General features: G+C 52.4%; 1 protein-coding gene across 5 annotated transcripts in view; it reads right to left on the bottom strand.

Annotated features, from left to right (window-relative positions):
* The window catches only part of ARMC9 (armadillo repeat containing 9), an 83,324-nt gene that overhangs the window by 26,020 nt on the left and 34,010 nt on the right, over positions 1-23,294 (bottom strand). For 4 of the 5 annotated variants that reach the window (XR_008389673.1, XM_037152189.2, XM_053655214.1 and 1 more), the window contains exons 11-19: positions 22,137-22,248; positions 21,729-21,821; positions 18,359-18,449; positions 16,886-17,009; positions 14,161-14,300; positions 12,814-12,890; positions 11,618-11,692; positions 6,561-6,651; positions 3,449-3,504 (exon numbers count right to left, since the gene is read on the bottom strand). Coding sequence is in view for 4 of the 5 variants with exons in the window: in XM_037152189.2 (XP_037008084.2) it covers positions 3,449-3,504; positions 6,561-6,651; positions 11,618-11,692; positions 12,814-12,890; positions 14,161-14,300; positions 16,886-17,009; positions 18,359-18,449; positions 21,729-21,821; positions 22,137-22,248 (859 nt within the window). In the remaining variant the exon portion in view is untranslated. Of the gene's footprint in view, positions 1-3,448; positions 3,505-6,560; positions 6,652-11,617; positions 11,693-12,813; positions 12,891-14,160; positions 14,301-16,872; positions 17,010-18,358; positions 18,450-21,728; positions 21,822-22,136; positions 22,249-23,294 lie in introns of those variants that run through there. The other variant, XM_053655216.1, reaches the window with a different exon arrangement.

Raw genomic sequence — 23,294 nt, 5'->3', positions numbered from 1 at the left:
CAACAACAGGGCTACTTGCTGAAATGATTTTTGGAAATTTTCCTTTAGTCCAAGCATCTTTCACTTTCTTTCTTTCTAATTTTAAAAGTAGCACCTGTCTTCGGTGGAAGCTGCATGCAATAGACCAGTGGGCCCGGCCAGTGCTCTGTGGTGAAGGGTCAGGGTGGTGAGGGGGACAGTCCAGGACCTGCTGACCTGCGTTCATCACAGAGTCCAGTCAGGGTCCCAAACGACAGGTCCTTTCCTTATAGTTTCCCAACTGAACCCCTTCCAGGAACCTTCTGAAAACTCAAGTTACCATGACAAGTACTTTCAAACACTACCCTCTGGAAATATAAATCTGTAAAGTTGCAAAAAGTCCAGAAAATTAAAAGATCTCCACATTCCTCCATTTATAGACCATAATTGCTTCTGTAGGGTGATTTCCAAAAGCTGAATTTCTATCATTAACCAGAAAAGCTGAGCGAAATGAATTCCCCCCCTTAACACAAAAATAAAAGTGTTAATAGCAACAAAACAAACCCCAAAGGAGTAACACAGGAAGGGGAAAAATGGATCTTAAGAGCAATTTTTCGACACAATGACCAAGAGTTATTGAAATTAAATAAATATTGACTCAAAATACAATTTAAAACAGTGTTGAAGGGCCGGGCACAGAGCTGGTGTCTCATCACAGTCCCAGGAGGGGAACTGGGTCCCAGAGCAGGCTTCTCTGCACAGGCTGGCAAAAATGGCTCTCGGACTTTGAGGACAGTCAGAAGCTGGGAAGATTCCTTGGCTAGTGGAACAGGGACACTGAGACGGACGGCTGAACAAGAGGGCGAAGCGACTGCCAGCCAGGTGCAGCGGGTCACCAGGCCCCAATGGCTAGCAGGGGGCAAAACTGGGAAAACAAGGACCCCCCCCCACCAAGGCAACCTCTTCTTCCCTGGAGACAATATCTAGGCCTCAGCTGTGTTTTAGCTCCAGGCCCAGAAAAGCAGCAAAATCAGGTGGTGCCAGAGCCAACTGCAGTGACTGAGGAGCCCCTGCCACTGACCAATCAGTGGAGACCATGACTCCGAAGGAACACACCTGGAGAATTGAGGAACAGTCTGCGAAACCCTCCCCTGAGACCCCCCCTAAGATTCCCACCTGCAAGGGGGAGAGAAAAGCCTCAAGACATGGATGGAACTGGAGAGCACCATGCTCTGGGTGAATAAGCCAGGAGGTGAGGGACGAATACTGTATGATCTCACCTTTAACTGGAACCTAATCAACAAAAGAAAAAAGCAAACAAAATATACCCAGAAACATTGAAATTAAGGACAATCTAACAATAGCAAGAGGGGAGTGGGGAGGGGATAGTGGGGAGAAAGATTTTCAGGAACTACTATAAAGGACACGTGGACAAAACCAAGGGGGAGGGTGGAAGCAAGGGAGGGAGGGGGTTTGCAGGGGGTGGGGAGAAAATGCAGACAACTAACTGAACAACAATAAAGTTAAAAATAAAAGAATCAACCAATGAATGCATAAATAAGTGGAACAACAACAAAAGCCTCAAGACAAAGGACTCAGGGCCCAGGCTCCCCTCCGGGGGAGCAGCCCCGCCAGTCCCTTCCTCTGTCCCCTCCCCTCCCTTCTCTCCCCACAGGCTCTCCTCTCCTAACCTCTCAGGCAGTGGCAGTGGCAGCTGGTCCCGGGCGATGCCCTGCGCCCGTCCCCACGCCCCTTCTCTCCCACTCCCCAGGGAGCTCGGGCAGGCCAGCCTGGGCGATCCCGTTGCTGCTTGTGCGGAGCCCTCCCCTGTGTTGCTGTCCCAGCTTTAACAAGCACACATGTGTAGTCCCCTGGACGTGTGCTGTGAACTCCCTCCGATGCCAAGTGAAGAAGCCACACGCTGCAGTGGGCCCGAGGCAGGCCCGCTCTGGGCCGGACCCCTGTCTGGTGACAGGGCCAAGAGGCCTGATTCTAGAAGACCAGCAAGTTCAAGAATACCTTTTATACTTTCAGATGTTTGAAAAAAAATTTAGTGACATAGAAAAACCACATGAAATCCAATTTACAGTCCACAAATAAAGTTTCATGGGAACACGGCCACGCTCATCCACTCTCGGTCTGTCGGTAGCTGCCTTTCATCACTAAAGTGGGGTTGGAGGGGTCGAAACAGAGACCCTGTGGCCCGAGAGCCTAGAACATTTACTATCTTCTCTTCACAGAAAAAGTCTGCTGACACAGGTTAAAAACCAGATTTTACCACCACTAACTCTCTGGTGACCCGGGGCTGGTTCCCCTCAGCACTCTGACCCACCTTTCTGGAGGGAGGGGTCTAGAGGGGGTGCTGGCCTGGGTCCCCCACTGAGGTCCAGAGCAGCACAGGTCCCACAGAGCCCGGAGAGCAAGAACGCCCACTGGCGCCACCTACAGTCCAGGAAGAAAGTGGCAGGTGGGAGGCCCATCTCAACACAGCCGTCCTGGGGCAGACAGCTCTGAAATGGCCTGTCTGCCTTAACTGGTGACACCAGTGAGCAGAAACTTGGCTTTTGCACACCTTTCAAATGGCTAGGCCACAACGCCAAAGAACAAGATATTCACTCCCCATAAGACAGAAGGAACGCACACCATTTAGTGCCAGAGCACTGGTGAGGACGCCGTGTGTATCTCCTCCAGGTCTGAAGGATTTTGTCGTCCGAACACCGCTCGGACAGCCCACGAGCACCCTTCTCTGCACCATCTCACGAGATGCACCCACATTACTTCCGACCCCTGACACGCTGGAGAACCAGACAGGCAGGTTCTACATGGCTGGGGAAACCTGTATCAAGGGAACTGCAAACTAACAGAACCTTCCGCCGGCTCTGAGCCAAGCCTGCACGCCCATGCCACAGATCCTCACTGGGAGCCTCGCCTGGCGTTCCTGTCCCGCGAAGACAGACGGGTGGAGGCTCAGGCCCCTTCAAGGCAAAAAGCTCCCGTGGGAGAACTGCTACCTTTCCACGTCCCGCACACAGCAACTGCCAAGGGGCACGGCACCCCGGGCTGGCCGGAGACCCCCTCACTGTGCGGCGGATGGACCCGCAAGCCCGGGATGCACCCTGAGCAGAACGCAGTGATGGCCACGTCCTGAGGCTGCTGTGCCCAGGGGCCACTGGGAGCTTTCACTTCCTCCCTCTTGGAGCCCAGCGGCCAGCTGACAAGGAAGTCCAGGCTGGACTGCCTGGGGATCGGGGCCACGTGGAGAGAGGCCGGGGAGGGCGCGAGGCCAGCGTGGGCACGGAAAGAGGCAGCCGCATGACACCCCGGGCAGGACCAGCAGCGACCCACCCGCGGAACGCCAGCGGACCCACAGAATTGTGAGAAATGTGGCAGGTGGAAAAAATCTCCATTTCTGTACTGACTTTTCCAGGCCAGAAAGAGACTCAGAAGTCGACACAAGTTTCCCACGTGGTGGCAAGAGCCTCCAACTTACTTCATCATCTTCATCTTCATCATCATCAGATTCCAGAACACCATCCGGGAGCTCTTCTATAAAGAAAAAAACTCAGTGAGTAACTGAAAACTGAGTTAGAAGCTTTGGTCAATGAAGTCCTTGGGCCCCTGCAAGGACCTGCAACCCCCCTCACGACAATTAGGTTACATCAAAGTGATCATGTTCCTGGTACCATTTCAGCCACTGTTTGAAATCGCCCTAAGCAACTTTAAATAGGTCTCTCTGTTTCTGTCAGAACCCACGAGTAGCTGCTGGAGCTTGTGTGCCTCCACGCCTACTGCGGGCCGTGCCGCAGTCACGAAGCCTGTGTGGTCAGGAAGGCCACCCAGGGCACAGGAGGATGTCACCGTGAGCTGGTTTACCTAACTTCTACCCACTTCCGGTCCACGACTCCATTCCGCCTTCAGCGAAGGGCTCGCAAGCAAACGGCTTTCAAAACAGAGATGCTGTGATATTCATCAGTGATAAACTTTTCTTTTTCAAATATGAAAATACCTTTTATTTACTCATTTTTAAAAGACTCTCAGACATTCTAGGAGGCCAGCCTACTGGCCCAGACTCCTGTCCCCAGAACAATCCAGGCCTGTGAACTGAAGTCCCTTACAAACCTCGGCTCCCCCTCTCCGAGCCTGCAGGACTTGTGGCCCCCACGAGGTGCCCCCCAGGCCCCCCAGCAAGGCGTGGCACTGGAGTTGCCATCTCCTTCCTTCCTGAGGGCCCAGCAGTGAGGCCGTTCAGCCTTGCTCCTGCCCAGGTCCCTGTCAGGTCTTCCCGTCCTCTCTTCAGTGACCAGCCAGTGACCGCTGGTCCCCTGGCTGAGGGCTGCAGTTATCCCTTAGGCTTCACCAGAGAGGTCCTTCCCCACCTGTGGGTTAGGTTCCTAAATATACTGAGATTTCTGCACTCGGAGACCTTGACACTCGACTGGAAACACACTAAGATAAAACAAGAGAGTCAGGACCCTAAATGCAGGTGGGGGCAATGCCACATCACAGATCCCAAACTGGAAACTACCCCCAGTTCCTGCTCTGCTGCTAATGTGCCCCTGAGGGTGCAACCTGGGCTGGGCGGGAACTCTCCGGGTTCCGACCCGGGTGGCAGGTTCGTTCTGCTGTGATGCCGCTGCCACCCTTGCAATGGTACTTGTGTGAGTGTGTCGGCTCGTCCGTCCAACGGGTCAATGGCTTTCTAATTTTGTTTCAAAGCAGCGGACTCCTGAGTAATCACCTCTGGGTCCTGCCATTGTCCTATGGGTAGAGAACAACCTAGATGCTTGAGATAAAAAAGAAATGCTTCCGAGAGTCCTTATTTCAGCGGAACTCACTGAGTTAAGCAGGTATTTCCCCATCCTCACCCGAACACACGAGCACACACGGTTTTCGCTCTGCCCAGACAGCTCGTTGCCAGAGCACGTCCCCTACAGAAACGTAAACCGACCCTCCCTCCTCACATTCCTTGGCGTGCAGGTCCGAGGGAGGGCCTGGTTTTTACGTAAGAGAAAGAGATGTTTTTTAGCCAGGAGTGGGAAGACTGACCGGGAAACGGGGGTAGTGAGTCTCAACAGATAAAGGAACAGAGGCTGTCTTCAGGGAAGAGTGCCAACCCAAATGTGAGCCTGTGGCTGTAGAGACCCTGGCGTAGGAGGGAGGTCTCAGCAGAGCTGGTGACCATGGAGAAGATGCTAGGGAACGACTTCCCCAGCATTTCCCCACCTTCCCCACTGGGGCCAGCCTCCCCAACGAGCTGTCTGGGCAGAGAGAAAGCTGTGTGTGCTCGTGTGCAGGGAAGGTTAGGGTGTGACCTCAGCCAGGCTTGAGGGTGAGGCTTCTTTCACTTTATTTTTTAAACATGTCCACCCAGCAGAATGGGGGCACAAGGTCAGAATCGAAGTTGCAGAAAATAAAGCTCTCTATTCCATGCCTGTGAATTAGGGATGAATTCCACTTGCTCCACAAAAACCAGATGAAAGAGGTTCAGATGAAAATGAGCCCCCACCCTGAAAGGAGCAGAGCTCTGGAACCTGCCCCCCTCCCAGCTCTGTCCCAGCTGCCCCTGTTGGTCAGGAGCCCCGGTTGGGGCCTTGAGCTGCCTCCTGATTTCTGCATCCGTCCGAGGCAGGGGTTGCTGCCCTGGCTGCATACTGGAACCGTCTGGAAGCTTTGAACACCCTTCACACCTGGGGCCCCCGGGGGTTCTGATTTAATTGGGGTGGCAGACTGCCTGTGCAGACAGGCTGTGAACCGTGAGCCGTAAGAGCCACCTGCAGGATTCTGGGAAATGGCAGCTGGTGTCGCCTTTTTGCTCGGCCTCGGTCAAGTTGCTGACTTGGGATCAGAGTAGAGATCAAGAGATTTGTTTTCTTTTTACCTTGTTTGTGTGCTGAACAGGATTTGTGCACGTGGACTCTCAGAGGTGTGGAAGGCTGGGTGTTGAGGAAGGACATGCAGAACGACGTAAGCGGCGTGTTTGGCCCCGGGACCCTGGCAGCGCCAGGTGCCTCTGGCAGGCGTGTGAGTCAGGACGCGGGTGTCAGGACTCCACAGAATGAGCTGAGTTTCCCCCTGACCCTGGTCCCCTCTAAGCCTTCCCTCATAGGCCTATTATAGAACATGGGTTGTCATGGTAACAGAGGAAGGCGGATAGAGCGATCACACCCTCCCATGCTGTCAGTGGAGACATACATTTTTCTGGAGTGAATGAATGACCGTGGAAAGAGGAAGACATTTTCCACAGTGATGCTAGAAAGATCGGCATCTGTCTTCATTATCCACCCGAGGACTCCAGAAGCCACTCTCCGGAGGTGGGGGAAGGATCAGGAGGGGCGGACCGACATATAGAGAACTTACAGTTACGGAAGGGTTTCTGTAATTGATTTTGAATTCTTTTTACTATAAGCCTATACAGCGCTTCTGTTATTGCCGATCTGAGGACAGTGCCCCCTATATTACCTGGCTGAACATTTGTTTCTACGTGCACCTGGGCTCTTGAATAAACTTCAAGATATCACAAGCCCTCTAAGACAGCCCACGTGTCTTCCTGGCATATGTGAAAGATTCGAAATTTAGATCATAGTTTCTTGCATTAAACGAACCTGAATTGAGCTGCTTGATGATGAACTCAATCTGGCGGGTCATTTCAGCATTGCCTTCTTTGATGAAGCAGCGAAGGATGTCTTCCATACCCTAAAGCATTGGAGAGAGGAACTGTTAACATTTCTGTTTTGGGGGCGGGGGGGGACTACTTTTCAATGGGATAGTTTCAGCTAATCTCCCCAAACACTTTCTTATATATGCACAGTAAACATTCCTCTGCTCAGATTTCCAGTCAAGTTGGCGGCATAGGCAAACACGGCTTGCCTCCTCACAAAACCACATCAAAATTACAGCTAAACTCTACAGCAACCATCACTCAGAACCATCAGAAATCGAGTTGAATGAAGTCTGACAACAACGGAATTAAATAAACCACATCCCTCCAGACTGGTCAGAGGGACGAGACACGGAAAGGCCTGGTCCCACATCCATGTGTGGTAGTTAAAAAATTGGGAGGGATGTCTTGGGAGCCCCAGCCCTGCACATAGCTTCCCAGCCAAGGGTTCCAGTTCCAGGAAGGTAACTTCTGGCTGCAAAAACCAGTGGGATTGAGTCAGTGGAAGAAACTGCCGGAGCCCCGAGCAGTTCCTCTTAAAGAGCCCACCCGCTCGCTCACTCAGACTCACTCTCTCTGAGCTCCAGCACCGGGGTAGCAGCTTGCAAGGCACAGTGGGCACACAGGGAGAATCTGACGTGTTTGGCATCAAGGCAAAGGCTGGGGGACAGGGCTCTCCCAGACAGACAGGCAGACAGAGGCCACTGTCCCTTTTCTGAACCCTCCCCTCACAGATCCACAGAGGCAGGTGCCATATGTAAGAGACTCCATCAACCCGCTAACACTGTTTGCCCTGCCTTGCAGATCCCCCGAGACTCTGTCCCAGCCAACTTATGGGCCCTCCAAGCTGTTAACAGTGGCTTTTCCATGTGAGTGACTGGTCTTGGCTCATGCTTCACAACTTCCTAAATCCTCTCAAACAGGCAACAGCTGGCCTCAGTCTCGACTTCCTAAACTGATTTCCCTAATTCCTATCTTCACTCAAAGTAGGAGCCAGAAGAAGAAGAATATATCTAGTGAAACAGTGTGATAAACCCGAAAAGACCAAGGGTCAGGGTCACCACAGATCAGTCAATGTCAATGTCTTTGCTGCCCCCACCAGCGGAGTGAGACATATACTGTGTCCAGGCTCCCCTCTATCTTCGCCCCCAGGGGTTACTTTTGTAAATGATCACCTGCTCATATATTGAAAGATCTTTTTATTTTCTTTTGCTCTCTTTTATATAGCACCAGCTCAGCTGTTACTTAGGAGTGGGGGTGGGGTGGAATCACAAATCTCTTCTCTGTAACTAGGGGGATCATCTGGGGGAAGATTTCTTAATTAAAAATTCCCCAGGCACAGGCCTTAGGTTCTGCCAATCCGATGTAGCCCGTGAGACTGATTTGGAAGTGGGTGATGTGACAGGTGGGTGGCGGGGGCCTCCAGCCCTTTGGGGGCAGCAGAGGCAGAGTTCTGGCTTCACAGGTGTGAGCTGTGGGCTCTGGGGTCATGGTACAAGCCGCCGTGGTGCGTCCCTGAAGGAGCCTATGGAGTTCATGAGCTGGGTGGCTTCTAACCGAGCTCCGTGGCTCTCCCAGAGACGCAGGGGGCCTTCCCACCTGACAGGGCGTCGGCCTGCTCCAGTCCAGGGCAGGCATTTGGCTGGGTTTACCTGCGAGGGCAGAGCTCCGTGGCCCACCACTGCCCTGGCCCTGGGCGTACAGCGGCCCTGGGCACAGGAGGCTGTGGAGGGGGCTGCGGGCAGCCCTAGAGATCGGACCTGCCCCCCTCCAGCCCCCGGCAGCCTCTTCAAGTTTCAGTGGGCTTCAGGGCACTCATGAACCTTTCTCCCCTTTCCCCCCATTACGTGAGGCTGCCCTAATGGCATTCGGTACTGACATAATTTTCATGTACTCTTTGTTATTTTCCACAAGGACACAAATGTCTTACACGGTTGCAAAAACAGAGATCTTAAAACATCATGGTTAGCTTTTATCTCTCATTACACAATAAAAGTTTTCCACACTGCTTTTCCTAGTTATCATCCTCAATAGCTGTTACTATTTGAGCAAAAGAACCCTAATTCCATCGGCAGTTCCTGTTACCAGACTCTCACGTTGCTTCCAGCTTCTCACTGCTATACAATAAAAACGTTACAATAGGCGTCTCCGTGGCAGAGCCCCTTCTTCGCCACACCAATGGCCAGAGGAAAACATCCAAATGGAAAATACGGGGGCTTTAGTGCTTTCTCCTGTGGATGGCCCGCCTGCCCCCAGAAGGCCTGTGCACGGACCGCAGACCCAGCACTCGCCCGGCACTGCCACGAGCCACGAGCTGCCGTGCGGGCGGCCAGGCTGTGGTGCTTCTTTCCTTGTTGTCTGGTTATCTTTATCGTTGTTCTATGCAAAAAGAATGTAATTCCTTGGTCAGTCTAAAAACTTCCTCAAGGATAAGAGCGAAGAGTGGGAAATTTGGGGGTTTTGAGATGTTGGCCACCACCTCCCTTAAGGGCCTGTCTTATAAAGAGCTAAATAGGCACCTACTTAGGTGGTGTGTCCAAATATCCAGGAAGCTTTTATCTAAGCGGTCACAAGCTCCTTCAGAGCTTGTGACTTTAATGCTCGTTAAAATGTCAGAGGGTGACCACCGCCACTTACGCTTTTATCTCTAAGTGGTCCAAGCTTTCTTCTTAAAGTCAATAATTCAATAACTTAGAAGCTGGTCCTGGCACACTGTGGCTCAGGGGATTGAGTGCTGGCCTGTGAACCAAAGCCTCGCTGGTTCAATTCCCAGTCAAGGCACACAACTAAGTTGTGGGCCAGGTCTCCAGTAGGGGGCGCATGAGAGGCAACCACACTTGGATATTTCTCTCCCTCTTTCTCCATCCCTTCCCCTCTCTTTAAAAATAAATAGATAAAATCCGTATTAAAAAAATAATTTAGAGGCTGTCTAGAAACTTATGTCAGAAACTATAAAGGAAAATATTAACCTATTTTCAACTATAATTGAAGCTACCAGATAACCCAAAACATCATAATGAAAAGACAAATGAAAATTTGGACATATTTTTAGTCCAAAAATTTGGACAAAAAATTTTAGTACATTTTCGGAGTATTTTTAGTATATGTCCAGAGATCAGTAGCCCCTTATTCCCCTCATGACTTCTTAGATGCAGGTGACTTGAAAATGGGTGGCAGCCAACCTCCAAGACAGCCCCATGGATGCCCGCCTCCTGGAATCCCTGCTTTGGAGGCCCCCCACCCCCCCACCACCCAGCCACCATACAGGGTTGGTCTGTGTAAAGGACAGAATACAAGTGACCGGATAACACTTCTGGGACTGGGTTACAAAGGACACCTTGGCTTCCGCCCGGCTCACTTCCTGTCTCTCTGGCATCGCTCACTTGGGGAAGCCCGCTGCTGTGCAGAAAGAAACGCTACAAAACGTACTCTCCTGCCCTGCTCAAGCCTTGGCTGTCCTGGCTGAAGTCTTGCCTAAAAACTAATGCGAGACTCTTGGCCAGGACCATCCTACTAGTCCGCTCTTGCACTCTGTCCCGCAGAAACAGAGTAGTAATTAAAAAGTGTTTATGCCACTAAGCTTTGGGATAACTTGTTACACGGCAACAGAAAACTCTTACGAGTGTCAACACTGTAGTTCCCAGACATCTGGGGGTTCCTGGGTACCTTGTTAGGTCAGCTTTACCCAGCCCCACTGTCTGTCTCTCCTCTCCTGCCGGGACTCCAGCTGCAGCCGAGGGGGACCTCTGGGTGTGGTCACACCGGTCTCTGTCGCTCTTTCCCTTTCCCCTGCCCAGGGTGATTGCTGACAGCCATCCTCTCAGGTCCTCCAACTGCGAGTCTCTCCTCCCCACTTGGTCTCGGCCCCTCCTGCCTTCTCCATCCTTTGCTCCCAGGTCTTCCCTCCTCTCTGCTTTGCACGCTTTTCGAGTCCCTGTGGCCTCCATGCTTTCTTCCTCTGCAGCCCACATGTTTTGTTCCTTGTGTTCCGCTTGGCTGACAATTCCACTCTTCCACCTAAATGTCCACAAACACCATAATCAAGTCTATTTCCCCTGCTCTGTACTGAGAAAGCAGATTTTTTACTTAAAAGCGGTCGGCAGTTCTCATTGTTGACTGACCCCATAGAACATTCTTAAGTTTTTGTCCCTGGTGTAACCGACGATGTGATGTAGGTGACCAATTAGATTTCACAATTCTTCTAAGAAAGAACAACGAAGCAGAAGAATGTTTTGTTGGTCTCAAACCGAATCTGGCCTCTGGAAATATATTCAACCCTTTCGCTGCAGCATCGGACATGCACACCGTGACTCTGGCTTCACGTGTGGTAGGGAAAGAGGCCAAAACCCCAGCGGTTTGGGGATAAGATCTAGATGCGCCTGTCGTCCTCGAACGTGACTCCAGTCACCTGTGGCTTGTGCTCACTTCTGACACTAATGCAAACACAGTAAGCACGCCTTTACCACCCAGCAAACAAACCAAGTGCGGATGGTGTGACCCATGGCCGCCAGCCCTGCCGTTCCACTGGGCGGCCGTCAGAGCGTGTGCAGGATGAGAGTGTCTCACTGCACCCATTCTCACGCGGCCACAACTCCCCCACGAGTCCTGGACGTGAATTCGAGCGATGGTTTTCTCCATTTCACCATTTTCCTGCTAAGCTTCTGCTGCTATGAAATCCATAAGCGTTCCCCAAACCCCAAATCTAAATGAGTCGTTTAAATGAAAAACAAAAAAGTCTACAACTTTCCAAAAAGAACCCTCCTGGAAACTGCCTGGCGCTGTGGTTCTCAATCACAGAAGGAGCTGGGACCCCCTGAGAACCAGATGGAAGCCAGAGTCTCATCGGAAACCGCAAAGCTGGATGTGGTGCGCAGTTTCGGGGAGTTCACACCCCATATGAAGGCCCTTCCCTGGGCCCTGTCCGGGAAGCCCTCGCAGCCGCAGCTCCTGACCCGTGGCACTGACAGAAGCCGACACAGAAGTCTCGGGCACGTCTCTTACCATTGCTCGTGCTTCCTCACGAATGGATGGAATGGAGAGGATGCTGTACAGGGTGCCATTCACGTACGGCTGTATCTTTAAAGGGAGAAGAAGAAGTCATTTGCAAGTTCTCAAACACTGTACAACTCAATTATCAAACAGCACACTTGAGACACCCTGGCTGATGAGGACAGCGAGTGTCTCCAAATGACAGTCATCTCCATTTGCATGTCCCAGTGACAGCCGCAACAAAGAGTTCAGAGCCCAAGTCTTCACTCCCTTGCAAAGCGAACCCCAACCACACCAGGGTTGGGGCAGACACCAGTGACAGTGGAAGCCGTCCTGGGGGACAATTTCCAGGACTCTGACTGACCGACTGACAGGTGGGGCAAGCCAGCGGTGACGAGTGCCTGAGCAGCCAGGGACACTCTGGCAGATTCTCCGGGGGCAAGTACAGGGCTGCGCAAGGAGGACTCGTGTGGCAGCAGAGAGTTGGGGGCAACCAAGATACATGCCCCTGGGGAGTGGACAGGGAAAATGGGGGGCTGCAAACAGGAGCTGTTTTGCAGGGGTGAGAGCTGCTCATCTGCATACAAAAACAACACAGAAGGATCCTAAAAACGCAGTGAAGCCCTGGCCGACGTGGCTCAGTGGGTTGGATGTCGTCCTACAAACTGAAAGTTGCTAGTTCAATTCCCAGTCAGGGCCCAGGCCTGGACCGTGGCTTTGGGCCCCAGCAGGGGGCATGCAAGAGACGACCACACACTGATGTTTCTCTCTGTCTCTCCCCACCTTCCTCTCTCCGTAAAGATAAATGAGTAAAATCTTAAAAAAATAATAAAATAAAATGCAGTGGAAAAAAAGTAAGAAACCAGGGCTCTGGAGTGCAATACTGTTTATACACATTAAATACACACACGACAGTAAATCCGCTTGCAGGCTGCCCACGTGCCACAGACATAGTCAACACAGCAGAGAAGTGTCCACGGCAGGAGGAATGAATCAGAAATAGGGGACAGGGAGAAAAATGTGTTAGCACGAGCCCGTGACGGCAGTGTGCGCTAAGCCAGGAGCAAGGACAGGCTTCCAGCCTCCAAGTTCTAGAATTTGGAAGTTATGAAAGCTTGGAAGTAGCAAATGCAAACGCACGGAGGAGGGGGGGCAGTAAGCACCGCGGGCCAGCCCTCCCCAAGCCCGGGGTGAGCAGCGCTGAGTACCTCGTGGTTTTCGTGGCCCAGCAGATCCGAAAGAACTCTCAGCACGAGGCCCGCCACCTTGGCACACATGTTCTTCCCTTAAGAAAACAAAACAAAACAAAACGTGACACGTCTAAACTCAGAAGCACAGCTGCAAGTTAGGGGGACGGGAATTCTTGGCACCTGTGCTTTTGAACCGTGTGGCCTTGGGTGCGTCACTTAACCAACCTGGGCCCCGGTTCCCTCTCCTGGGACACCGTGGGGATTATTCGCATCCCCTGAAAGGGTGCTGGGGGGTGCAGTGGCTTGGCCCAGGCCGGCACCCTCCTGTGCACAGGAGCGGGGGGGGGGGGGGAGCCTGTCTTTACTCAGGCCGAGCACAGAGCTGCTCCCCAGTGACAGCACCTCCTGTCACGGAGCCGAGCTGCTCCTCCCCCAAGCTTGGCCGTCGTGCCCCAAACCATCGGCAGCTGGAGCGACCTGACAGCACCCTGACAGTCACTGCGAGTGCAGTGACAACCCTGAGTGAAGTGTCCATTACCATCTAATGGCTACTTTGAAGCTAGGACTGCGCTCAGGCTAGTTTTAAAAAAGAAGATGGAAACAGTCATTTACTAAGTGAACAACAGGTGCTTCAGGCCACAGAGCTTCCGAGGGTGAGGGGCACCTGACAAACAGGCTTGCGCGTCTTCTCCGGGCAACCTGCCGAGGCTGGGCCGCTCAGGCAGCCCAGCCACAGGCCGGACTGGGCTCCTCTTCTAAAAAGAGGAAGCTTCGTTCCTCCCGGGGAGCAGACCCATAAATGGGACGGGACCCGCAGACAAGCTGACGTCACTGCCTTTATTGATCAAGAACATAAACGACTTGTGACGTCCCTGTGAGCACCCCCCGCCAGGGGGAGGTGGGTGATTCAGGGTGGGCGCATGGTTTCACCTCCCTGCTTAGCCACCAGCGTAATCCTGTACAATCTCGGAACACACTTCTCTGCCTTCAGACAAAAAAGGACCCTAATTCTTAACTTCCTATCTTTCAAAAATGCAATGAAGATGAAAAACATAAACTAACTTCTTCTCAATGCAGGCGCTACATCCACATTATATATGTGTGTGTGTGACTGTGTGTGTATGTTTATATGTATCCGTGAAACATTCTTTCCAATGGCCTGTCGAAGGCCATTCTTCCCTGGGCTTCAGGGGTTCACAGCTTGACGCCCCGTTGGACAGCGCTCTTCCTGTTTACGTGTTTCCAGTTTTCTATCGCAGAGACAAGGGAGCCACATCAGGCCCGTGGGGCACCCCGACTGGAGGGTTGGGACCTCCCCGCTCCCCCACACCGGAGCCAGGCATGCGGGGACGGGGGCAGTGAGACCTGCGCTGCGGAGGCAGAGGTTCATGAGCAAAGCCACCGAGTACTCCAGCGTGTAGTCGGACAGGCAATCGGGGTCCTTCAGAATGTCGATCAGCCAGAAGATGAGGCCGTCCTGAATCATGGCTGTCTGCAGCGGGCGCCTGGGAGGAGACAGCTCGGGTGACTGCAAGCTGGCAAGAAACCGCGTCGGAGGGGGCCACGTGCGCGAGACACTGACGCGGAGGGTGCTTCGCGGTCAGACCCAGACAACTGGGAATACGACGAGTTCTTTCCCTTTCATCTCAGCTCTGAATGCAGCTACTGAATTTCCACAATTTTCCCAAACAGTCAGCACCAAGCTATTATCTTTATAACAATCATAAACGAAGTGTTTATACCACCTGAGGAAGTAGTAACCCTGGAGGATTATTCACAGTTCTTCTCGATTCATAGTTAGAATATGAAAATTTTTGTTGGCAGGAGCCTGGCTAATCACAGGATATTATTAAGAGTTTAAGGAGAGATAAGGCAGTAAGCAGCCTCCTACTTTGAATATTTAAAGTATTTATTGATAGCTTTTGGTCTACTTAATCCAGGAAACAGAGCTACAGAAATAGTTCATTGACAAAGAGGGTTTTACTAAAGTCTATCGGATTATGGTCGAGTTTAGACACTTGGAGCTGTGTGTCTGGAGCTGTGAAAAGAGAGAAAAGCATAAAAGAAAAGCAAGAGCCCAGCTGGGTGCCACTTTGACTCAGATCTCCACGGGGCAAGGACAATTTAACGACCTGGGCAACATGACCAACACAGAACCGCCGTCCACCCCACGTCCAGGTGTCACAGCTCACAAAGCCCAGTGCCTCACCAGCATGCATAGTGCTTGTCACTGTGCCAGCCTTCCAAACTGGTGAGACTAAGCCTGGTAACAATCACCAGAAGTCGCCAGAATTCTCTGAAAACGAAACACCTCGGAGGAAGCACCTCCGTGCATCTCCTCTGCACGCCTCCTGGTGGACAGGTAATGGCAAAACTGCCACATGGACCGTTCGCACCAGCACGTGGTGGCATTTATTCAAATACGGCAAAGACAGCGCCGTCCTGGTAAGCCTAACCCCGATCTGCACTCTTTGTAGACACCCCGGAAAACTGCCAGAACATTAAGCACGATTCCAGAACAGAGAGCTTCGATGACTGTTTGGAGGAAAGTAAAAAACTGGCAGTAAATATCTGCATTACTGGGCAGAAGTACTTCTTTACCTCACCTCAGCTCTGTTACTCCACTACAGCTACTGAATCCCTAAAATTTTCCCAGTCAGCATCATGCTGTTATCTTTACAAGCAAACAGAAATGTGTGTCTGACCCGAGGAAGTAATCACGAGAGATTATTCCGAGCTCTCTTCAATGCAGAGAGTCAGAGTAAGAAATTTTCATTGGCAAGACCCTGGCACATCGCAGGGACTCGACACCCGCCGCTTTCCCCCACCAAACACACTCACACTTGGACTATGTGACTTGGCAGGCAGGCGGGTCACCCACGTTCGACGGGAAGAACGTGTGATCGGAAGCGGGCCGGCAGGAAGGGCTGAGGACTCGAGGCACTAAAAGTTTTAATGAAGCCAAAGAGAAAGCGAGGTGGTCACGAGGGACTCTGGATGCTGGAGGCATCAGCACATTCCACGCCCAGCTGTCTGCCCAGGAGGAAGGAGGACACGGCCACACACAGACCCGTGTGCAAATGCCCGCAGCGGCGTTATGCGTCGGAGCCAGAAAGTGGAAGCCACCCAGATGGCCACCAGCTGAGGAATGGCTAAGCAGAATGCGGTCTCCTCATAATGGAACAGGGACACCATTAGGCTGTACTAAGGAACAAAGTACCCACACGCTATACACCACGGATGACCCTCGAACTCATTACGCTGAGTGAAAGAAGCCAGCCACAAAAGAGCACACATTATCTGATTCCACTTATATCGAATACCCAGTGCAGGTAAGCCTGCAGAAAGGAGACTGGTGTTCCTCTGGGGCCAGGGGTCAGAAGGAGGGCTGACTGTAAGGAGGCATGAAGTTTCCTTTTGTGGGGACAGGAATGTTCTAACGTTGGACTGTGGTGATGGTTGTGCAATTCTGTGCATACTAAAAATCACTGACTTGTACACTTGAGATGGGTGAATCTGGTAGTATTCGAAACGCACCTCAATAAAGCTGCCGATTAAAGAAGAAAGCGCTGTGCAGACACCAGACCTGGCTCGAGAAGGGGCGTCTGGTCTGGTTTTACATTTCTCTCGGGGGGCAGTTCCAGGTCACAGCAGGCTCTGGCTGGACCAGAGGGTGCGATGCTGGGACTCGAGCTCAGGGTCCTGGGGGTACCACACCCAATGCCCGCAGCTCCACCCCCACACCTGTGGATGCTGTGCAAGGGGGCCCAGCTGTGCCTCCCCCAGCCTCTCGTGGGTGCAGCTCTCGACCTCACAAGTGGCTGAGGCACAGTTGTGCTCATAAGGCGATGATACTGGACACTGGCTCTTTTAAAACGTCCTCCTCCCTCCGTAGCAGCCAGAGGAGGACAGTCTAGCAGGTTGGAGATGAGCTTTCTAGCTCTATCTTGGAAAGTCACCAACCTGCCCTCAGTGTTAGCTGAAAAGCATCATCTGCCTCTCACTGGGAGGAGAGAAACACAAAATCATGGCCGATAAAAATCCCAGTCTGGATACCCAGAAGCCCCCGTGACCTACTGCGCAGCAGCACCTGAGGCTGAACTTCTGCAAGGCGCCCAGCACGTTCTCCCGGGTGATGGCGTCCTGGTCCTCCCCCTTCAGCCTGTCCTCCAGCACCCGCAGCACCTTGGTGCTCTGGGCGAGGTAGAGGCGACCTAGTCAGGCGACCGGAGACGGGCCGGTGAGAGAGGGAGAGAATTGATCTGGCGTTAAGGTCATGCTCCAAAACCACCTTCCTTTTCTTTCAATTGTGCTTTTCCTTTAGCATTTATCCCCCTTTGACCTCCCTGCCCCGCAATCCCCGCACGGTCGTCCACGGCCGTGACTTCTTTTCCCTTCTTGCTCAGTCCCTCCACCCTCCAACCACACACCTTCCCCGCCCCCAGCGCTTTACTTTTTCCTATGAACCATTTCCTATGAAAACCATTTCCCCAAACCCATTTCCTATGGAAACTTTGCATGTAACTCATGTAGAGTTTGTGTAATTTTAGGTTCCGAAAAAACTTCCTAGAACATCTTTCTTCTGCAAAGTTGGTTTTAGTGATCACCTAGTAATAGAAAAGCACTGTCCTAAGTCATCACTGTGTTCTTACGGGGGCACGGCCTTTATTTACCTGAAGCCTTGAACCCCAAGTCAAATCTCTGAGGAGGAAGGGGGCGGGGAGCAGTGGGGAGGAGCCCATTAGTCTTTATGAGACAGGCAGCCGCCTACAGTGCTCTCTGGCCACAGCCCCTGTTCCTTGTGGACGTGCCCGCAGCCTGGAGAGGCTGGGACCTCAACTGGAACTACACACTATGGCTTGAATTGTCACTGGCCTGGTGTGGGCTTGTGGCTTTGATATAGACACTAAGTCTACACAGAAATGTCCACAGTATTATACAACTGGTCCCTGGCACATACCCTGGCCTATGATAGCTGTTGGCTAAGTGGATGGAGGAACGTTCAAATAAGTGAATGGACAAATTTCCGACGTAGTTACAAAAGAGCACAAACCAGTCAAAACTTTGGAAGACAGTGACGCTTTGAAAAACCACTTGAACTCGGTTATGGTGGCATGTTATCTCTCTGGGGCTTTTATATCCTCTTCACCTAAGAGGTTACAGTCTTTTGGAGGAAATGGTGCCAGGCTTGCTGGGCTCAGCTTTAACTGTGTCACTAACCTGAATTTACCTGGGGCAGAAGATTATAGAAAATGTAAAAAATACATGTGTATATCTGAAAGCAACCCAAAAAGTGCTAGTGACAAAACCCGAGAGCTGACGAAATGAAACTGGAAGGCTCACAGAACACACACCGAACAGCCAGAATTCGCTCCGACGCAAACCACAGCGGCACGACAACATCCGATTTTCACACACGAAAAAACCTTACACGCATTACACAGGAATAAATGGAGGAAACACATGTCATCTCTGAGAAACTTGGGGAGGGGCACCAGTTTTTAAGGAAAAAAGGCACGAACGAGACCTAGCCCTTCTCTTTGCAGAAGAGCCGGCAGCTTACCTTCCGCCAGGGACGCGATGGCATTGACCAGCCGGGCCGTGTACTGACGCACCACGTCGCTCCGGCCCTGCAGCAGCTGCAGCACCGTCCTCTGCGGGGACACAAGGGGGCCAGGGCGTCACCACCGGGCGCGAGAGGACGCGCTCCTGTGCGGGCGCTGCTCTCTCCCTCCGCCCGACTTCATCACAGGTGAGATGAACAGACCAAAACCAAACAGTTCGTCTGGAAATCTTGACTGCCAAGGGATTCTTTTTCTGAGATTTGATAAATATCCGTTATTCTAACTTTTAAATGAAAAGAAGTAGATGCTGGATACTAGGCTTATCGGGGTGATCACTTCTGAAGTCATATACACGTCTAATCACTGCGCTGTACACATGGAACTACCATAAGGCTGGATGTCAAATAAAGTTGAGAAAATTTTAAGTTGTTTTAAAGAAGAATTAATTATACAAAGCATTAGAACACCGACCGACACATAGGCCGCGATGCCGCCTGCTTTGCTGTTGATATTTTTCCAGGTTAGTCCGACAGATCCAACTACTTTGGTGCCCTGAAACCACAGTGAAACCACAGTGAATGGATTTTTGAGGATGACACGAACTCTCAAGATCTGAGAGAAACTGTAACAACACGGTCTGGACGGTGGGAATGCCGACGGGAACAGACCGGGCAGACTCAAGAACACCGTGCAGGCGATGAGGAGGTGGTCCCACTTACTTCACTTCAAAGGCTCAGAACGTGGGAAAAACAGGGAATGAATGAATGAATGAATGAATGAATGAATGAATGAATGTTAGCTGGTAAAGAAGCTGCTCCTACACTATCGTCCTTCTCTCACCAGAGGTCCGGGGTGTTCTCTTGTTGGAGTAACCAAAGGGTCCCAGGATGGGGGGGTACCAGGCACAGGTGAGCAGGGCTTCTGCACCAAACTGGGGGGGGGGGGGGTGCCCCCAGTCTCCTCCCCTCCAGGCTCCCAGAACACTGGAGCCCAGATCCTCAGCCTTTCCACGGGAGGTGAGAAGACTCTCCTTGGAGGGAAACGACCAGCCCAAGGCCAAGAGCCACAGACCCTGAAATCAGCAGCTCCTAACAGGTGCCCCCTGCCCCCACCCTGTCTACAGGCCCTACCTGTACACTCAGGACTTCCTCTCGGCTCTCTGGTCCCTGCTCGAGGAACAGATAACCAAGGCCCACCAGAAACCCAAGGAAAGTTCCTAACATGCAAAACAGGCCAAAAGCAACAGGATGGTGGGCGGGGGTGGGGGGGAGCAAACTCGGAGGAAAGAAGACTGCAGGGATAAGAAACTAAAAACAAAGGTCTGTCACTAATATCTTTAGAGATAGAAGAAGCTCACTGTATCCATGAAACAACACAACGCCATAAAAAAGGAAATGAAAAATTCAACAGAATGGTTGTAAAATAAAGATGAGGAAATCTCCCAGAGAGTGCAGCGAGAAGGAAAATATGGAAAATATGAGAGAAAAGATAAGGCGAGGAGAGAACTAGTTCGAGAGGCCCCGCTGCAGGAAGCAGAGCAGGCAGAGGGCCTCATCAGCCGAGGGGCCCAGAACTCACGCTGTCGGGCGGAAGGGCTCGCGAAGAGCCCAGCAGCGGATCAGAATACACCCCGTGAAAGCAGCGATGGGGCACTTAACTGGGTGGCAACGCGCAGCTGGGGGAGAAGCAGGCCACACGCAGAGGACTAGGGATTAGATCGGCCTTAGGTTTTCAACCGCAACATGGAACCCCCAAAACAGTGGGCTGCAATCTTCAAAAGTCTGAAGGAAAATCCTTTACAACCCAGAACTCTGTACAAAGGATAAAGATGATTCCTGACACACACAGTCAAAAAGAACACACTCCCATCCTATTAACCAGAGGATGGACTCCGCCAGCGAGAGAGTAAGTCAAGAAAGGAAACAGTAGGGCCCTGGAAACAGGTCAGGAGCGGGGTGATCAGCAGAAGCGGGGTGAAGAGAGGGTTTGGGGGGCAGCCGCACGCCGGGGTCGGGGGAGCAGGCCCCCGGTCCAGACTGAGCCGGGCTGACTCTACAGGGCGGTGCAGGGGAGGCTCTGCCCCAAGGGGCAGACGCCACTACACCATCTGCGTTCGGGTGGGGGTTTGACTGAAGTGCAACACCAGCACAGAAACCCGCGCAGACCAAGAGTGTGCGGCCCGGGAGCCTTCCCCCAGTGAGCACGTGGGCAACCGCGGACCAGACCCAGGCAGCCCAGCTCCAGAGCCCCCGAGGCCCTCGGGCCCCCTCCAACCCAAGGGCAGCGCCTCTCCTGACACTTTTTTAAATAAATGAAATCATGCCCACGTATTATTTTCTGTCTGACTTTTTACTCAACGTTAAGTCTGTGAGAGTCACCATGCTGTGAGTTTCTTCTCATTGCTCTGTGTGTCCAATGTACAAATAGTAATGTCACAGCCAACTCACCCATCCCACTGGGACGGGCATTTGGGTTTGAGCCAGGGTCCTGGTCCTCATGAGCAGAGCTGCCGGGCACATTCTGGAGCATCTTCAGTGCCCAGACGGACAGGTTTCTGCTGGGGTTATACTTGGGAGCGGTTTTGCTAGGACACAGAGTACGCACTTTTGGAAAACACTTCCAGTGTTCCAAGTAGTACAAAGGAAGCCATGAAACGTTTTTAAACAGAGTACCAAATGCCCGGGTGTGGTGAGCCAGACTCTTCTCTGTGCTTGCATAGCCTGACCAGCGCTGATGGAGTCCCGGTTCCCCGTCGCACGCCCTGCTGTGTGTCAGCTGCGGCCAATCTTCCCACTCACAGCGGTGTTCTCACTCGACCACCTCCGAGAACCCCAAGTAGACCAGACCAGGCGAGCTCCAAAACCAAGGTTTCAGAGCAGTTCACCATTCCCCTTGACCCTATGAGGGGGAGGCGGAGGTCTGAAATCAGTTCATCTCACTGAAATCCCGTACTCTTCCCACGATCTGGTCCAGAGTATAGACAGACATGTTGTTAGAGGCACGTTTTAAGGTCAGGCCCAGACGAAAAAACACTGAACTTGCTCACCTACACTGCTTGTCCTAAGTCATAACGAGTTTTCAGGACGTGTGGGAAATGGGGGTGAAGGAGAGATTCGGGAATTTGAGAAAAGGAAAAAAATGGCAGAAGAGAGCCCCAGAGTTGAATCAGGCAGTTCCAGCCTGTTGAGGACTCGTGGGCCCAGAAGTGACAGGCGGGCCACACCCAGGCTGGAGAGCAGGTCCAAGGCACTAAGGGAAGCTCGAGGCCGACACTCGGTCACCAGAGGGACCCGTGCAGAGGAGTGGAATGCCCCCCCACCAGGACCACTCCCAAGCAATGGCCCTGCTGGTGGCCCGCGGCTCCCCGACCTGGCTGTGGCTGTGGCAGCCCAGGAGGTCGCTGCTGATGTAGGCTTGCAGCACGGTGTCCCTCTGCTCTCCCGGATGGGACGTGGTCAAACGCTGGAAGGGGGAGAAGCGAAAGCAGTGAGTTCTGGCTGTGGAGGACATTCGTGGTGCAGACGTGTCTTAAACGGCAGACCCCGCAACTATACACCCACCCGCACAGAGTGAGGGGTATCGGGGAGCGAAGGAAGCAGCCAACCAGTCCACTGGTAGGAAATCGTGATGTACTTTTAAATGGGTGTGCGGGTGACGAGGGGTCAGAGTGGTTTTCACCTCAGCTCTCGGGGCGGCAGGCAGCGGGAAGAAAGGGTTCTGGTAGCTGGGTTCGAGGGTGCACCACCCAAGCCACCAGCACACCAGAAAGACACGTACCCAGCGCAGGGCCTGCAGCAAGAAAGCCTTCAAGCGGTCGCTCCCCCAAATCAAATCCTTCTTCAGCTTCTCATAATCCAAGGAGGGCAGTAACGGGACATCCTTCGGTTTCCTACTCAGCAACACAGGTTCAAAGAGAAAGAAGAGGGCAAAGGGCAAGTTCGATTCCCACTCAGAGCACATGCCTGTGTTGCGGGCCAGGCCCCCAGTAAGGGGCGTGTGAGAGGCAGCCACTTGATTTCTCTCTCTCATGGCCATGTTTCTCTCTCTCCCTCCCTTCTCTAAAAATAAATAAATGAATATCTTTACAATTTTTAAATTTGAAACTTAACAGCTCTTGCTCTAACAACCAAGCCCCACTGTGGAGCCGAGTCTGCCAACGCCACTACACACAGCGAGCGCTCCCGTTGGAGGGAATAAGCCCCATCACACTTGGGCCCTAATAATGGCAATATTATCATTAAATTGACTGCCAGCTAATTGCTCACCAATCCCCCATTTCTGTGGCCCAGCCCCCGTCGCCCCCTCCTCCAACGACCCACCCTCACCCTCTGCAAGTGGCCCTGCCTCCTAGGCCCCTGGGAATAACGCAGCAAATGCTCGGAGAGTTCCTTGCGTCCCCGACAGCACGCTATGTGCTTTGTACTTAGTAACTTCTGATCCTCACTATGGTCCTGTGATACGGTTACTGTGCTTGTTCTCATTTTACTAGTGAGGAAGCTGCAGCAGGGAGAAGTTGTATGAGTTGAAGGTCACAGAGCAGGTGGCAGAGGTGGAATTTTTATCGGGCAGCGTGCTCACAGCACCACATTATACAGCCGCCACCGCAGACGCAGGCAGGACGGAGGTGGGAGGAAGGCTGTGTCTACATCTCGGGCATCTGAGTAACCGCCCAGCACCCTCCCCCAGGACTGGCTCAGGGGCCTCCAGAAGCCACACCGAGGTCCTCAGTGTCCTTGCTGGTGCAGCACACACGCCTGAGGAAGTTCCCACACAGTGGGACAGCCTAATGGACCAGGGAAGCGATGCTCAGGCAAACCTGAAGCTGTCCCACAGCCCCTTGGCCGAGAACGTGAAGTTCAGACTCGGCAACCCTCTGGCTGTCTTATGCCAGTAAAGTGATTTCTAGAGAACAAGACAGGAACTATCCACGGTTTT

Source organism: Artibeus jamaicensis, unplaced genomic scaffold, assembly GCF_021234435.1.
Source record: "Artibeus jamaicensis isolate MK-2021 breed Jamaican fruit bat unplaced genomic scaffold, CSHL_Jam_final contig_944, whole genome shotgun sequence".
In the NCBI taxonomy this organism is placed as follows: domain Eukaryota; kingdom Metazoa; phylum Chordata; class Mammalia; order Chiroptera; family Phyllostomidae; genus Artibeus; species Artibeus jamaicensis.
The sequence above is the reverse complement of the archived record's forward strand: the minus strand, read 5'-3'. Positions and strand labels throughout refer to the sequence as shown.